Below are 12,114 nucleotides of genomic sequence, written 5' to 3' on the forward strand. Positions count from 1 at the left end.
ATTTTTACTTACCTTTTTGGAGCCCCTCTGAATACTACAGTTCTTGCAGGACACGTTTTTGCTGTCCCAGTGATCAGCAGCTCCACAGGTAAGACAGAGGTCAGGATCACACTCTCGAACAGCCAGATAACAAGGGCACTGCTTAGTGTTACACTGTGCTTTGCAACGGCATCCAGGAAAACGGTTTTGACCTTCAGAGAAATATTCTTCATTTTACCATCATCATGTTTTTAGCATCAAAACTTGTACAACACTGTATATCAAGTATTGTTCTAAGCAACTGATTAACTCACTTATTCCTCACATTGTATAACTGAGCAAATTTAAAGTACAGGCAAATTAAAAATGTCAGAAATAAGAAGGATCACGAGTGGTTTCTTATTTCTCCATTTTTTATTTGTTAATGGTATATGTACTTGAAGTTTCATGATTTATAAATTAGGTGTGTGAGGGATGGGTGGGTAGACTTCTGTATCTGTGCTCCATGACACTCTAATAGCACAAATTCTAAATACTTCCTTATTATTCAAGTTTTATGTGCAGTTATATTAAATAATTACAAGAAAATCATTACCCTTATAGTACATTCCTTTATTCTGAAAGATAAAATCATCTGGTGCCCAACAATTATTTGGGAACGTAGTCCTAGATCTCTTTACATTTTGTGCCAATTTTACTATGATATTAATTACAATGATCAAAGAAGGGCAAGGGGGTGGACTCCTTTAAAAGACTTCTGCCCAACCTGCACATATACCCAATCACATTACCCAGGAGACTGGCTGGATGTTTAACACAATGTTAATTATGGGGCGCAAATGCTTGCACAATTAGCAGATTTCTTAAAGTAAGAAAGGAAGAAATCCTACTTTCTAATGCTTGATTTAAATTATTTTAAATTGATGACCAAAGACCTATTTAATCCTCACAGGATTGCATCAAGGTGACAAATACTTACACTCTGAACTACACTGACAAAACTTTTCACAAAAATTTTGTGCTATCACACAAGGGCATGAACTGTCACAAGGCTGTCGTGGATGATCACAGGGTTGATAGTTGTAAACATGGTTAGAGGAGCCATCTAAATAAAGGTAACAGGATGAAGACCAGTTAATCCAAGGGGCTATGAAATGTTCATACAATCAAAAGTATATTCTTCCATACAACCTTTGGAAGTTAGCTGGTTTTTCTTCATTGTATTTACAATGTTAAACATTCCTACTTACAAAAATTACCTCACAACCCCAAATTGCTTATGAACTCTGAAGGACAATCGCCGACCTCTCAGATTTTCCAAAGTACTTCTCTTTGTTAAAGAAGCACTCACTGACTCACTCCATCCAATCAGTTTTCACATCAAAATTTTGAAAAGAGAACTGACAGGGGCTTAATACACACCTCTCAATTTAAATTGTTAAATTGTACAGAAATCAATCAGACGATCCCAACAACAATTTTATGTCTGTCCAGTTACTACTCTAAAGCAAATGAAAACAAATCAGATATTTTAAAGCTAATGATAAAGTTGAAGGGAGAGATGCTAACCCTTTTTCAGTTGTATCTTTCTGCAATGTGCAGCCCACAACCTGCAAAAACAAATGAAAATAAAATACAAACATAAGACTATTGGCTAGAAGCAAACTTTTTGTAAAGCTACAACCCCAACATTAATATAGCAGTGCCTTAAATCCAAGTAACTACAGAGAGTCATAAACTACCAAGCTTTATATTTGCTATCAGTTCAAAGAAACTCAAAAACAGCTTGATCCCTACAGGCCTTTTTTGTTTTGTTTTTTTTCACCTGGGCAGGCACTGGAAATCGAACCCGGGTCTCCGGCATGGCAGGCGAGAACTCTGCCACTAAGCCACAGTTGCCCTTCCACAGGCCTTTTTTATAACAACAGAACCAGCAGACTGCCAAGAAACTTAGCCAATGGCAATACTCCCTATATTTCACGATATCACCTACTCAGGATATACTAGCAGTCCTTTCTCCATGTACCATAACATTCCTACCTAATTGATTTATTCTAAAATGGATTATACGAATAAACTTAATCTAATTCCAGGCACCATTAATCATGAAATTGAACTAAATGGTAAGAAACAACAAAAAAATTCAGAACCATCTACTTAGGTCTAAGAAACTTCTCAAGTTCTTTAACTTCTAATTACAATGACTATATTTAGTTTTAAAATGTAGCATACATATGCCCCTTTTTTAAAAAGGAGAGGGGTTGTGGTGGGGATGAAAACAAACAATACATTCATGATTTTTCTGGCTCTACATTTACATTTGTCTGCCTGAAAGTATTCACTACATTGTGTCACAAACTAACTACAAACATTTGTGGGTAACAAAATTCATACAGGATATCAGAATGCAATGCCCAACACCTAAAAAAATGCCCCAATAAATCCCAGAGTGATCTGAAAGTGAACAAAAAGTATATGCAGAGTCCCCTTGGGGGATTGGCAAGAAAGGTGGAAAGTTAAACTTCCCCATGTGGAGAATTCCTGATATTCTCACAAGCAGTGGAGACAACCAAAACAATAGGCCATGCCCTCAATCTTGGGGTTTATTCATATGAAACTTAACCCCACAAAGGACAGGCTATAAGCTGACTTTAAATTAAACCTAAGAGTCACCCACAAGAGAACCTCTTTTGTTGCTCAGATGTGGCCTCTCCTCTCAGCCAACATGACAAGCAAACTCACTGCCCTGTCCCTCTCTACATGGGACATGATTCCCAGGGGTGTGGACCTTCCTAAAATGTGGGGAAAAAAATCCTAGAATGAGCTAGGACTCAGCATCAAGGGACTGAGAAAACCTTCTCGACCAAAAAGGAGAAGTGAGGAATGAAACAAAATAAAGTATCAATGGCTGAGAGATTCCAATCAGAGTAGAGAGGTTATTCTTACGCATTAAATAGATATCACCTTGTTAGTCAAGATGTAATGGAGAGGCTGGAGGGAACTGCCTGAAAATGTAGAGCTGTGTTCCAGTAGCCATATTTCTTGAAGTTGATTGTATAATGATATCACTTTTGCAATGTGACTGTGTGATTGTGAAAACCTTTTGTCTGATGCTCCTTTTATCTATCTTATTGACAGAGGAGTAAAACACTGATTAAAAATAAATAAATAATAGGGGGGAAAAAAATATATGGGCCCAGAACTCACATGATTATTCACAAGATTCACGGCAGGAACACATCTCAGATACATTCTATATATTACAAATGCTAAACTAATTGTTTATGTAGATTTTATTGGAGAAGCTTTTGATATTTTTTTTTCTTAAACAAAATGCAGTATGGTTACCATAATCTTTATGATGTTCAACACACCAAATTTATTCATGGCTGCTGTATTCTTAATGAAAGATACTATCACAATTACCAGTGAAAACAAGACTCCTTAGGTCTGTTTTTTTTTTTTGCATGGGCAGGCACCAGGAATTGAATCTGGGTCTCCAGCATCTTAGGTCTATTTCCCCCCCTTACGTCTATTTTTGATGGCAGTTTGTTGTTGTTGTTTTGTTTTGTTTTAAATAGACTAGGTAAAAAACAATCACTGCCCACAGGAAGTACCTTAACTGAAGCTTCTCTAGACTGCTTTACAACAGACTTACCGGTGTTTTCTTTTCTTCTTCCTTGGCGGAGTATCGACATCCTCGGCTGGAGCTGGAGCTATGATACTAGATTCTTTGACTCTAAACTCATACACCTGACAAAGAGGCACAGTCACAGAGTTATAAAAACATTCTTATTAAAGCAAACCATTTTTAAGCTCATATGGACTAGAAAAATTTCTCTCTTCTTAGGGCACAGTGGCTACTACTATATTCTGATCAAGAATAGCAATGCTAAATTTAAACTCTTACTAGCTGTTAAATCAAATGCTACTTAACCTACTTAACTTTCTAAACCAGGGAAATTTTATAAAACAAGCTGAAAAGTAATTTTAATCCAGTTCTCTCATCACAGACAAATTTAATTATTTTCAGAAGATGAACGACTTTAAAAGTAACCAAGAATTTTCTCTTGGTTGGAAACGAGTATTTACCTTTCTCTATATGTGAAGCTCTTTTAACAATATTTTATCAGATATGCTTACCTGTCTACATGTTTTGGTCCCAATTAACCTAGCAATGGCACAGAAATTGTCATAATAAGTGCCAATGAGAACTCTGAACATTGAGGCTTCAGCACCACTCCATTCCACATTCTCAGGAGGTTCAATATTTGGCTTCATCTTTATTGGTGTTTGACACCGGGAATTTGCTTCTACAAATCAAATTTAAGCATTAGTCAAGAAATGCTTAATGAGAAAAACAGCAGTAAGAAGTCAAATTAGGGTCTGTTACAAAAATTGGGGTGTGGGGGGAATTTGCAGGTGAATCATATATTTCTTAATAAATTAAGACTAGAAATATCAAACAAGAATTTTCTTTCATGGAAACTTTTCACCATGAGGATGAACTGTCTTTAACAGCCTTCCAAATTCAAAGCAAATGGGAATATTCTTTGGTATAATTGAAAGGAATGGACACTTCAGTAAAAACTTACTCATTGGTAATTCTAATTTTCTCTCCTAACCAAACTTATTCACAGAATATAAAGAATATTAAACTGAATGATCTGAATTTTATTATGCCCTGAGAAAGACAGAAAAAAGGAAAATGACAGAGTGAAAATGAACTAGTTCATTAGCCCTCAAATAATGCGGACCGGCAAACACTACAGATGAAGGTGGGAGGTGGGGGGAGAGATAAGGGGAGCAAGAAACAGCAGCTATTCGACTACACATACTTGAGAGAAAACATGAACATCTTCGATTTCTCGTTATACTGAAAATACCCAACCGAGAAAACCGTTCGCTATGTTACACATCCTTAATCTTCACCATAGGAAACCTTCAACACAATAGTGAAATATAATTATTAGATGTGTCTTACCAGAAGAACTAGAAGTTTCATCTTTTTTCTCTTCTTCTTCTTTATCATTGTTCTCTCCACCTGTTTCAGTCCCTGCTTCCCTATCACTGTCTGTATCCTTTGATTCCAGAACATTAATGGTCGGTGTGCTGGGTCTGCTGCTGTTGTTGGGAAGCCTTCCTCTTCTACGGCCTCCTGGGCGTTTTGGTGGGGTCTTGATCCTCTCAGCGGTGAGGGCAGCAGCAAACTCCTTTGCTCCTTCCTACAAATGAAAAATGTAGATAAACATCAAGATAAAGTTCTAAAACTCATTTTGCTGGTGGAGGGAATAAAAAATACATATGGCAAGTAACCCAAGAAGTTTATCACAATATACATTTATCAAAAACATCTGCATATACAAATACACTTGTTTTTTATCTTCTATGATAATATGAAAATTTCAGAAAGTTTGGGATATATAGCTTACTAGAGTGGTACGAAATCAGGCAAGAAAGTTCTCTATTGAATCTAAGAAATACATTAATTGTGATTATAATTATTAGGCTGAAAAACATGTCTTTATTTAAAGGTAGTCCTCTCTACAAGCACTGGCTTCTGATTTTCCTGATTTAATGATTTCCTGGTATGCATACTATACATACATACACACATACACAGAGTATAATTAAGTGAATCTTAACAAAAAGTAAACAATCATAAACCTAATGTGCATTGTATTGTCAGACTCTCATAACTCAGTGTTTCTGAAGATAATGCATATCTACCTATAATAATACTTAAATGTGCAGAAGAATACAAAGCACATAAACATGCTTACTTTGTCACTTCCAGCCTTACTGTTAAAATATCCGTTTTTTCCTTTGAGAAATATATAGCCACAGGAAGACATGAAAATAACTTTATAGGAACAAAACTGTAAGGTTTACATTTTGCATTATGAAATACATGAATCCAGTCTGAGAAAGTATAAAACAATGGTAAAGGCATAGCTTAAAAGTATTAACACAGAAACATTTTAGATGAGCCAAATATAATTCTGCCTTATAAAGAGTATTATAAAACAATGTCCAAGAATTCCATTTTTTTAGTGGAAATAGAAGGTAAAAGTTTGAGTAGCCAACAGTTTTATACTTCATTCTACAAAAACCAAATTGCTTAAAAATAGGATACCTTCTGCAGGTGCCATTCAATGAATCTTCTGTCCAAAATCCAACAGGCAATATAAACCCATTTAGTTCCTAGGGAGGAGTGGCTTGGTTCAAAGAGGGGGAAATGGTAAAAATAAGATAGTACCCGTAAAAAAGCAAGTTTTCTATCTCATATTTTCCTAACCCTTACCTTTTCTCCATCACTTAAAAAAAAAAAAATCTGTGAAACCTATAATACAGTTCAAGCTACAGTGGGTCTAAAACCCAAAGAAAGGCTATAGCTAAGAGAAAGGCTTAGGAAATACAGCATGTAATTACTGAGATCTGGGTTTTTAGGTGGGCTATCTTTGCTTTATGGTCTCATCCTTCTTGTGGAAAGTATAATAGTCCTTGATCCTAAAGACCTTGAAATGGTACCAAAGAGATAACACAAACAAAAAATAATTTAAAAATTAATGAAAGAACAAAATGTGCAGTACAAAAGAGCTATAAAAGAAATAACATGGGTTAGAAAACTCTGCCTATTATATGGACATTAAAAGTATGGTTCCAGACATGTTAACACTGACTCTACCAAAGTTCAAGCTGAAGAGTTCTGAAATAACTCTGGAATAATAAAGCAATAAATCTTACCAAGTGTTGGTAACACTGTGGTCCACAAGGTTTGTTGTCTAGAGCTGTTTCTGTGTTCTTCCGCTTATAAGTGTTGGGTGTAGCATGAAAAGCTGCAAAAAAAAAATTAAAAATAAAATATGTGAGTATAACTATACAATATTTATTACCATTTTCCCAGTTTCAATGTAAAAAATAATGTAGAAAGTTAATTAATAAAATATAATCTGGCTAGTAATTTGCTTTTTCTGTTCTGTAGAACTTCCTTCATACTCTTATTGAATTACCACAACGTATCCTTCATTGATTCTCTAACTCTATTCCTCCTACCCTCCTTCCCCACACAACAAAGGAGGAAACAGTAAATTCTAGGATGATTAGTGATTTCTTAGTGTTTCCCTCACACATGTAACTGATTCCATAAACTATAAACTGTGATTATAGATGTTCATTTCAAATGAGGCCTTTAATATCTCCATAAACAGTTGATGTTTCCTCTACAGAGAAATGTGATTTGCTACTTTCATCAAAAGAAAGGTTAGTAATCAGCTCATCAAATGGGGAGTACTGAGGTGTGATAACATTTGATAAAAAACAAAATTTTTAAAGATAAATAGAACAGCTACAGAGTACTAACTTGAAATCAATCTTAATCACCCACAAAATTCAAGGACTCAGAGCTATTACAGGGCCAGCACACCCTTCTACAGAAAAATAAGATAACAAATTTTAGAGATAAAATGTTTGAAATTAAAATTCCCAAATAATTGAGATAATAATTATACAAGGGTATATTTATACAAGTGTGAATCCACAGCAGTGACTTTAGAGAACTTCTTTTGAAAGTTTGCTTCCTAGAGTACAAAGGGAAATAGAAATGCCATTCAGAATTATTTACAAGTTGAAAATTATTTTAATTTGAAGGAAAATGTACAGCATATTTTCAAAACAACTGTTTTTAAAAATATTATACAAGTCACACTCCTATCCACAGAATTTAAAGGGGAAAGAAAAAGAAAATGAAGAGGGACAAAGGAGGAATTAAAAAAAGAGGACAAAGTAATGATAGAAAAAGAGAATGAAGAGGGACAAAGGAGGAATTAAAAAAAGAGGACGAAGTAATGATATTTTAAAGTAGAAGTTCAAGGCTTAAAATTCTATTTCAAGTGTGAGTTTCTCCTAACATCAGAGCCTAACAGAGACAGGTAATTTGGCATTGAATTGGACTGGGGGGGATCTTTAATACAGATATTTAGCACCTAGAAGATCAACATCACACGATCAGCAAGGAATTATATCAGTTTTAAAAGACAAAAATATATTCGCCTAATTTAACTATACACATTTAGCTACACATTTTTCTTTCGTAAAATGTGGATGCCTCCCTCTAGCATGTATATTTTTAAATTAGATAAATATAGGTATAGTTATAGGTTAGAGACTCCCTTGTTCCAATTCAGTGCCTCTGCTCGAATTAACCCGAGGAGATTTCTCTTATTCAGAACTAGAAAACAGGATACTTATTATAAGCCAAAACTACAAAGTTTAAGATAAGACAAGAACAAGTTCAGGCTATATAGGAAAAAACTTTTTACTTGCAGAAACTTCAACTGTACTGTCAACTTTGGAAAAAGTATCCCATCGTACCATGTTCAGTTGGCATTGTACAGAAATTAACAATCATATTGGTCTAAAAACATTAAACTTAATTTTTTCCATTTGTACAGGGATAATGTACTGTACTAATAATGTAAGATCTTATATACATGGGTTTGATTACAGAAACTAATAAGGTATTCTCCAAACAACAAAAAAAAGTTAGCATGTTTTAACTTACTAACATCCTAAATAAGAGATAATTTTGTCATTCTGAATATCACATTTCACTTAACTGTAAACAAGAGACTATCTTGTAAGACTAGACTGCCCTCAGCAGAATTTAAAAATTCCTTGGATTTGCAGAACTCCATATTTAAAGAATCAACCTGATTGCTTTGAATTTCAAAAATGTTAAACATAATCTTTTCAAATAAGCATCTTAAAATACTATCTGACTTTCAAAATAAGTTATCAAAATATACTCCAAACTAATTATAATACAGAAAGATTGTAGAATATAAAGTTTTCAGGTCAGAAAAACAATTTGAGAAATAAGATAGAATGTTCTTTAAATTATACAAAACAGGAAAAAAACATGGCTATTAAGGACTTTTTTTTTTTAACTTAAAAAGCAACCCATAAAGTCTTATTGAAAAATTTTATCTAAAGGTTTTCATTCATAGGAAAAAGACTGATCAATTTGGCAACCCTAAAAAAAATGATGAAAATATATAAAGACGCAGAGAATCTCGTTTCACCAAATAAGCAATGTACACAAGTATACAAATATGGAACCAAAGAATAAGATTTGGAAGACCTTATAGAAATCACCTGGTTTTAGCAGTGATTTTACAGATGAATAAAGAGAATAAATAACTTGCCTATCCTTACACATTTGGCAACAGATGTGACTAGAACTACTCTTTTCATGACACGAATGAAGATAATAAAACTTGACGTATCTAATCAGTCTTTGTAATGTAGTACTACCATTGATAAATACCACTTTAAGTTATCATGTAATAAAAATAAAAGTGATCACAATCAGTAGAAAATGTCATATTTATTGCCTGATTTGACTAGAACTTATGATTGAGTTAATAATAATAAATTCTTATTGAATATACTTTACAGTCATTTAAATTTTTATGTATATTTCAGGTATCAGACAACTTTTATAAAAAGGAACTCAAAAAATAAACACCGTCACTATTCAAAGCACTGGATAGTCGAAACAGCAACGGTAGTAAAAATAGCTAACAATAAAAACTGGTAAATTCCAAGAAAATGATAAGAGTTTTATAACCATTATCTTTTGCCAAAAGGGAATATAAAAGATACAAGAGACCAAATGTAAGTGGTTTAACCATAGGGGAGTGAGATGAGAACTTAAACGAAAAGGGAACAGAAGTGGTAGGGAGATGTCACAGTACATCTTCTAATGCTTTTTGAAATGTAAATCATGTGAATTATGATCTATTTAAAAAATAACAATAGCAAAATACAAGCCTACCCAAACGCAGAAAGGCCAGAAAAATAATCTTGTATTGCTTAATGTAAAGCCTGGATACATCCCAGAGTACATTAAGTAGATAATCAAAAAGTATTGGCAACAGGCCATGACCTCAATCATGAGACTTACTCTAGTGACACTTACATAGATTGCGGAGAAGCTTAGCCTACCCATAGCCATGCCTAACAGTTACTTCTGGAGGACCTCTTTTGCTGCTCAGATGTGGCCTCACTCTCTCTAAGCCCAGTTCTCCAAGCAAAATCATTGCCTTCCCCCCTATGTGGAACATGACATTCAGGGGTGAAAGTCTCCCTGGCAACGTGGGAGATGACTCCCAGGATGAATCCAGACCTAGTACCAGGGGATCAACAATTTCGTCCTGACCGAAAGGGGGAAAAGAAGTGTAACTAATAAAGTACCAGTGGCAGAGACAGTTCAAATAGAGTCAAGAGGCTACTCAGGAGATTGCTCTTACACAAGCTTCAGTTAGACCTTGCTACCTATCATAACCTGCCAACCTCCAATCAGGACCATTCCAGCCAATCCTAAAGAACACTCAGGGAAATATATAAGATTCCACAAGGGTTCCATGCAATACAGTAACGTTCCAGAAACCTACAACATCCAGATGGGTCCCTGGTCCAGACAAGTCCTGAAACCTAGCCCAGCCTCTCCAAAACATCAGATTACTCCATTTCCCTACCCCATATTAGTGATAGACCCTTCCAATGTGAAAAATTTAGAACTGCCATAATTCAAACACCCCTGAAGACAGTGATGGAGACATCAAAGGTGATGGTGGGGCTGTACAGAGAAGAATAGTATTTAACAAATGACTATGAATGCTGAATGATTACACTGATATCTCTTTTAGTCTCCAGTATTTTACAACAACTAGAAGTAAAAACTGTAAAGTTGTAAACCATATTAAACTCTGAAATATGCTCTACAACTAATTGTGGTGTTGTATTTTGAAATTTAGAGTTTTTAGGTATATATATTATTCACAAAAAAATAAGGAAAAAAGTTGATTGTGATGATAAAAAAAATATTTAAGCCTCTAACCTCTACATTCTGGAGCAGTTAGAAGGAAAAATATGAGAGGGTCGCATGGTAGCCTGTGACAAATTCTGGGATCGGTCCTATAACTACTTGTTGAAGACAGCTTTGAAAACCACTACTTTACTAGTCTGCTTTGTAAGTATGTTGTACTATACAATACAAAGTTAAGAAAAAAAAAAAGTTAGGTGTAAGAGTCACCCCGCACAGAACCTCTTTTGTTGCTCAGATTTGGCCTTTCTCTAAGCCAACTCAGCAGGTGAACTCACTGCTCTCCCCGTTACGTAGGACATGACTCACAGGCGTGTAAATTTCCCTGGCAACATGGGACACAATTCCTGGGGGATGAGCTGGGAGCCGGCATCATGGGAATAAGGAAGCTTTCTTGACCAAAAGCGGGAAGAGAGAACTGAGACAAAATAAAGTTTCAGTGGCTAAGAGATTATATATAGAATCAAGAGGTTATCCTGGAGGTTATTCTTATGTATTATATAGATACACTCTTTTAGTTTATAGTGTATTGCAGTGGCTGGGGGAAGTACCTGAAACTGTTGAGCTCTGTTCCAGTAGCCTTGATTCTTGAAGACGATTGTGTAAAGATAATAACTTTTACAATGTGACTGTGCAACTGTGAAAATCTTGTGTCTGATAATCCTTTTATCCAGGGTATGGACAGATGAGTAAAAAAAAAAAAGAAAATAAATAAATAATAAGAGAATAAGGGATAAAATGAATTGGGTAGATGGAAACACTAGTGGTCAATGAGAGGGAGGGGTAAGGAATATGGGATGTATGAATTTTTTCTTTTTTCATGCTCAGGAGTGATGCAAATGTTCTTAAAAATGATCATGGTGATGAATATACAACTATTTGATGACATTGTGGGCCAGACTGTACACCACGTATAGGCTGTGTGGGAAGATTTGTCAATAAAGGTAATTAAAAAATGAAAAAAAAGTATTGTGAAAGTCCCTTGAGGGATGGGAGAAAAAATATGGAACTTTACCAACAAGGAAATCCCTGATACTCTGTCAAACATTAGGGACTTTCAAGTCAACAGGTTAAGCGCTTAACCTTTTTTTTTTCTTTTTAAGTTTTATTAATAAAACCAATCAACATACAATATGAACATTCTTTTTTTTCATTACACAGTTGTATATTCATCATCACGGCCATTTCTTAGAACATTTGCATCAATTCAGAAAAATAAAACAGAAAAAAAAATTCATATTTACCAT

General features: G+C 34.7%; 1 protein-coding gene across 11 annotated transcripts in view; it reads right to left on the reverse strand.

The window, feature by feature from the left end:
* EZH2 (enhancer of zeste 2 polycomb repressive complex 2 subunit) overlaps window positions 1-12,114 on the reverse strand; it is a 147,115-nt gene that overhangs the window by 10,083 nt on the left and 124,918 nt on the right. For all 11 annotated transcript variants that reach the window (XM_077148879.1, XM_077148847.1, XM_077148857.1 and 8 more), the window contains 7 exons: window positions 6,727-6,818; window positions 4,964-5,204; window positions 4,123-4,292; window positions 3,638-3,732; window positions 1,549-1,589; window positions 959-1,084; window positions 13-191 (listed from right to left, as the gene is read on the reverse strand). In XM_077148879.1, the coding sequence (XP_077004994.1) occupies window positions 13-191; window positions 959-1,084; window positions 1,549-1,589; window positions 3,638-3,732; window positions 4,123-4,292; window positions 4,964-5,204; window positions 6,727-6,818 (944 nt within the window). The remainder of the gene's footprint in view (window positions 1-12; window positions 192-958; window positions 1,085-1,548; window positions 1,590-3,637; window positions 3,733-4,122; window positions 4,293-4,963; window positions 5,205-6,726; window positions 6,819-12,114) is intronic.

This window comes from Tamandua tetradactyla, chromosome 1 (assembly GCF_023851605.1).
Source record: "Tamandua tetradactyla isolate mTamTet1 chromosome 1, mTamTet1.pri, whole genome shotgun sequence".
NCBI classification, from domain to species: domain Eukaryota; kingdom Metazoa; phylum Chordata; class Mammalia; order Pilosa; family Myrmecophagidae; genus Tamandua; species Tamandua tetradactyla.